Here is a 6,000-nt window from a genome sequence, read left to right as displayed (position 1 = left end):
CGTGTTATTAGGCTGAATAATTTATAACTTTACATTATTAGCGAAAGCTTACTGTCCCTACTAAATGTGTAAGTCAATCAATATTGTGAATTATCAAATAATTCCATAAATTTCTAAATATAAATCAATTAAAAACACATTGGAATTTTGACAAGGATTTATATAAAATATTTTAGAATAATCATCAACTGCATCAAAAATAAACAGCACTAAGAAACGGTATTATTATTTTTTGTTTTATCTAATAGAAATCCTAAAATAATCAATCATTAACTGTTAAAATGTATACTGTTCTTCATTTATCATTATAATTATCTCATTGAGGATAAAATATTATAAATCAATTTCATTTTTAACATTTGATTTTGGATCGTTTGACTTACACATTGCATTTTTAGACAAACAGATATTATAATTATGGCGTTGCAGGCACCATTTATCGGCATCATCTGAAACAAATTAAAATATACGATTGAAATGATTGTGCCGAATGGAATAGTGGTGTAGTGGGTAGAGGCTGACTACTATGCCGAAGGTCCCCGTGTTCAAACCCGGCCAGGGCAGACATTTGTCTCTGTGTGGGTCTTGTCCTGGAAGATGAGGCGCACGTAGCCGGGCGGGCCCTGCAGCGTGTGTGTGTGTGTGTGTGTGTGTGTGTGTGTGTGTGTGTGTGTGTGTGCGTGTGTGTGTGTGTGTGTGTGTGCGTGTGTGTGTGTGTGAGACACTCACTCAGTCGAGGTTGTCCTGGAAGATGAGGCGCACGTAGCCGGGCGAGCCCTGCAGCGGCGCGGCGCAGAACGGGCAGATCGCGTGGAAGCCGTTCGTGCCGTGGGGGATGTCCACGCTTGACCAGTATCTGGGGAGGAGGACAGAAAGATGTGTTATTTAGGCATACATTATAACAGTACAAAATACATAATACAGTGTGGAGGGAAAGTAAATATGAGACAGCAGTTTTAAGATTATTTAAATAATTTAACCATAGATGGCGCTAGTAAACGACATAATATTGAAAGAATATAAATTTTGAGGATTTTTTGTTTCAATTTCATCAACTACCAAGTGCATTCTAACTGAGCATAGTTTGGGGACGGATATCCGTGTATATCATACATGTATACGTAATATGCTATGCCGTTGGTGTTTCGACACCAGTCATTAAGCCTAGTCAAAGGCCTTCGGGCAGCTTGTAAACATCTGACTGGGTTGGAAACTTACCCGACAACTCTCTCCGAACTAGCTTGCTTGTGTGGGGGTCCACCAACCCGCACTAGGCCAGCGCGGCCAAGAGTCCCGAGCCCCAGTAGTGGGGAAGTGATGGGTCGTGATGATGATATGTAATTCCCGAACATGTTTTTCTTTACCGTAAGAGTGATGATGTATATAAATTGCACTTGAATTCAGAACTCATTGGTACATGTCAGCACCGCGATTCACTTGACGGTGCGCTCGCTGGCCATGTGCCCGCACGGGTTGAAGGCGTAGGTGGGCGGCGCCACGTCCACGTAGAAGGCGGGCTCGATGCCCATCCACACGCGCACCACGGGCCCGTCCGTCAGGCACATCGGGCAAGGACGAGGACCCGAGTGTACTGGACTGGACGTGGCCAGTGGGACCTGGCGCTTCCGAGGACATTTGCAGATGGCAACAGAGCGATAGAACGCGCAGTAGTTCCTTAACATAGTCCGCTATTTAGACACCTCTAATAAGACCTAGATTGCATCCTCTGCCATTTGCAGATAAAGACAGAGCAATAGATAGTTCCTAAAGATAGCGCGCCAATATCATTGCGCGCGCTATTAAGACACCTCTAATAGGAGTATTTAGACACCTCTAATAGGAGTGTTTAGACACCTCTAATAGGAGTATTTAGACACCTCTAATAGGAGTATTTAGACACCTCTAATAGGACTATTTAGGCACACCGTCTCGTAACGCGCCAATATAGTCTCGTTGCTTACTGTTAAGACACATCTAGTCACTCCCTACATGCAACACGTGCCACTCACTTGACGGTGCGCTCGCTGGCCATGTGCCCGCACGGGTTGAAGGCGTAGGTGGGCGGCGCCACGTCCACGTAGAAGGCGGGCTCGATGCCCATGCACACGCGCACCACGGGCCCGTCCGTCAGGCACATCGGGCAGCGCCGGACGCCGGTCTCGGAGCCCTCTTGGCCCCAGGAGTGCTCGCCTGTGGGGGGAAAAGGTGGTTAAAATAGGAAGATAGAAAGTAATGAGAGATCGCAACGGTATACTTCGGCCGATGAGGGAATGCGTTTTTGTCAAAAACGATGACTGCTTTGCAGTCATCAAATAACTATGGGATTTCAAATGACAAAAACGCATTTTCTCAACGGCAATAGTATATATAGTAAGTCGGATTGTTGGTTCTGTATTTGACGAAATTTTTGCAACAAAGAATTTTGTGCGATAGGATTTTATATCATATAGGATAGGTAAGAAGAAGGGAATTTAAGGGATACCCTAGCGTATATATCTAACGGGTACACTACATAATTCCGAATTACTTTTTTACGAATATGAAAAAAACGATTTTTAAAATTTCGAATTTCATACTTCCGAATAATTCACAATCCCGAATTTTAAGTTTCCGAATAATGAAAATCACGAATAGTTTATAAACGAAATTTCAAACAACATATTTATTAAAATGACGAAAGTAAATTTTCCGAATATTATTATTTCGATGTTTCAAAAGTACGATTTTTTATTTTATCGAATTGTTAAAATTACGAATCCCGAAGTTTTAATATTCCGAAAATACAAATTCCCAAATGTTTCTTAGTTAATAAGAAATGGTTATATATTATGAATAGAGGGTTAATTAACAGCATAATCCGTATAAAAACAATATTTTTTAAGCTATATTATGTAAAACGCTCCGCTCCGCTTCGCTGCGCTCCGCTTTGTTTTTCGATATCTATGTGCACCTAACACGCTCCTCCTCGCTTTGCTCGTCGTCGCACCTATCTTTAGGTATAGGTCCTAAGGTTTTTAAGTTTAAACACCATAAAAATCCTAGCAATTGTTTTGCTCTATATTTGAAACGCTCCGCTCCGCTTCGCTGCGCTCCGCTTTGTTTTTCGATATCTATGTGCACCTAACACGCTCCTCCTCGCTTTGCTCGTCGTCGCACCTATCTTTAGGTTTAGGTCCTAAGGTTTTTAAGTTTAAACACCATAAAAATGCTAGCAATTGTTTTGCTCTATATTTTAAACGCTCCGCTCCGCTTCGCTGCGCTCCGCTTTGTTTTTCGATATCTATGTGCACCTAACACGCTCCTCCTCGCTTTGCTCGTCGTCGCACCTATCTTTAGGTATAGGTCCTAAGGTTTTTAAGTTTAAACACCATAAAAATCCTAGCAATTGTTTTGCTCTATATTTGAAACGCTCCGCTCCGCTTCGCTGCGCTCCGCTTTGTTTTTCGATATCTATGTGCACCTAACACGCTCCTCCTCGCTTTGCTCGTCGTCGCACCTATCTTTAGGTTTAGGTCCTAAGGTTTTTAAGTTTAAACACCATAAAAATGCTAGCAATTGTTTTGCTCTATATTTTAAACGCTCCGCTCCGCTTCGCTGCGCTCCGCTTTGTTTTTCGATATCTATGTGCACCTAACACGCTCCTCCTCGCTTTGCTCGTCGTCGCACCTATCTTTTGGTTTTGGTTCTAAAGTTTTAAAGACGATTATGTTTTTTTTTTTCAAAATCACGAATTATCATATTTCCGATCGGGTATTTGACTTTTTCGTGATTATAATAAATCGGTATTTTATTTTTCGTATATTAAAGTAATCGTATTTTTAACATTCGTATATTTAACAATCGTAATAACAATATTCGTGATTATAATATTCGAAATTATAATTTTCGTGATTATTATAATTCGGTATTTTAAAAAATCGGTATTGCAATATTTCGTAAATTACATATTCGGGGTTATCAAATTCGGAAAAAAGTTTTTCGGAATATTTGGGTGTTCCCATATCTAACACCTACTTTTCACTTTTTAGACTGCAATTTTCTGTGCAGTCGACAAGTCACCAGAATGTTGTAGATCATATTCTATTGTATGTAAGTGCATACATATAGGATTGAGGTCCTGTTCTGCGGCTTATATTTTGCCACGCGAGGGTAGCTCGCTGAGGTAACATACATACTCTTTTGCTGACTGTACATAATCTAAGTGCGTGTACATAGTGCGTACATACCCTGCACGTGTCCGCAGTGCAGGTACACGTAGGGCTGGTTGAGGTCCTGCTGGGGGGACACCTTGCCACGCGACTGTAGCTCATAGTGTACTGTACATAGTGCGTACATACCCTGCACGTGTCCGCAGTGCAGGTACACGTAGGGCTGGTTGAGGTCCTGCTGGGGGGACACCTTGCCACGCGACTGTAGCTCATAGTGTACTGTACATAGTGCGTACATACCCTGCACGTGTCCGCAGTGCAGGTACACGTAGGGCTGGTTGAGGTCCTGCTGGGGGGACACCTTGCGCGGGATCACGAGCGTGTTGAGGCCGACGGGGCACTGCGGCCGCCCGGCGTTCAGCTCGTCCACTAGCGCTTCTAGGTCGCGCTTTGTCTGTGGATTGGAGAGTTAGGGGTTAGATAATTAATTCAAGCCTATTCTGTACAAATGTGTATGTATTGAAAGGGTGGATATTTAACTCAGAAGTAGCTGAAAATAAGCTGTTACAATCCTTAACATGAATTAGTCGCTGGTTCATATCCGGCTCGAAGGATAAATTTATGTTAAGGATTGAAACAGGTTATTTTCCTGAAAAGTTTATAAGCACAGTTTATTGTACTCTTGTACATACAAGTCAGTAAGGAGTATGCTTAAAATACAAGTACATGATGAATGTATTTCATAACATAAGGTTCTACCTTTTTTGGCCTAAGATTTATTTGCCTAATCTCGTATTGCATAGTAACGTTTGGTCAAAATCTCGTTTCGCCGAAAATCGTATGGCATAAATCTCTTTTAGTTAAAAGTTATTTCGCATAATCTTGTTTAGCCTAATAATGGTATAGCCAAATCTTGAATAGCCTAATAATGCTATGGCATAGGTTATATAAAGTAATCATATTCGTTTGGCTTTAACTTTGATGGAGCGTCTCCCTACATAGCGCAAACTGGTGCCTTGTATTTGTGGCCGCTATGTGGGAAACGCTCCGCTCCGCTTCGCTGCGCTCCGCTTTGCTTTTGACGATAATGTGCACCTAACACGCTCCTCCTCGCTTTGCTCGTCGTCGCACCTATCTTTAGGTTTCGATCCCATGGGGTTTAATGGCGTTTGTAATAATAATTATAATGCTCATTCACTTTCGATATTTTGATCATTTAATATCGTGATTTTCGGGATGTAGGAGAAAAATACCACAATTTGTACATTTAAAATATACTTAATATAGTATTTGTCAAGATAATATTAGAAGTAACAAGATTATACATGATTATAAATACGAACAATTAGAGCAAACGAGACTTAGGTGTTTCAAGTTTGTGCCAAAAGAGTTTTAGACGAAACGAGTCTTATGCCTCATAAGTCTTGACGAAGTGATGATTCTACCAAAAAAGTTTAGACCTGACGAGTTATGCGAAACGAGTTTAGGGCAATAAAGATTAGGCCAGATGAGGGGAACCGCATAACATAAATTAAAGTCGTGTTAGTTACACTAATTATAGCTCAAGAACGACTGAACCGATTAGTCTCAAAATTGGTAGGAAGGTAGATAAGAAGCAGGAGAAGGACATGTGATACTTTTTATCCCGGAATTCCCACGGGAAATGTACTTACCGGTGAGTTGTTGAGTCCCTCGGCGCTCCGCCACAGCAGCGTGGCGCCGCACAGGTCGATCATCGTGCCGTCCTTCAGCACGTTGCTCTCCGCCTGGCACGGGAGACCCTGAGGATGAGAGGATAGTGTGTGGTGAGATGAGGTTGTGGTAGGTATTTTTGAGATGGTAAGCTGAGACG

The 6,000-nt window shown here is 41.9% G+C and overlaps 1 protein-coding gene across 1 annotated transcript in view; it reads right to left on the bottom strand.

Moving 5' to 3' along the window:
- Nucleotides 1-298: 298 nt before the first annotated feature.
- Nucleotides 299-6,000, bottom strand: part of LOC105383659 (protein pellino) — a 60,347-nt gene continuing 54,645 nt past the window's right edge. The window contains exons 6-10 of the mRNA XM_048630133.1: nucleotides 5,822-5,929; nucleotides 4,449-4,602; nucleotides 2,010-2,190; nucleotides 730-856; nucleotides 299-449 (exon numbers count right to left, since the gene is read on the bottom strand). Coding sequence (XP_048486090.1) covers nucleotides 730-856; nucleotides 2,010-2,190; nucleotides 4,449-4,602; nucleotides 5,822-5,929 — 570 coding nt within the window. The 3' untranslated portion in view covers nucleotides 299-449. The remainder of the gene's footprint in view (nucleotides 450-729; nucleotides 857-2,009; nucleotides 2,191-4,448; nucleotides 4,603-5,821; nucleotides 5,930-6,000) is intronic.

This window comes from Plutella xylostella, chromosome 25 (genome assembly GCF_932276165.1).
Source record: "Plutella xylostella chromosome 25, ilPluXylo3.1, whole genome shotgun sequence".
Taxonomy (NCBI): Eukaryota; Metazoa; Arthropoda; class Insecta; order Lepidoptera; family Plutellidae; genus Plutella; species Plutella xylostella.
Note: the sequence above shows the minus strand (reverse complement) of the source record. Positions and strands in the feature narration are given on the sequence as shown.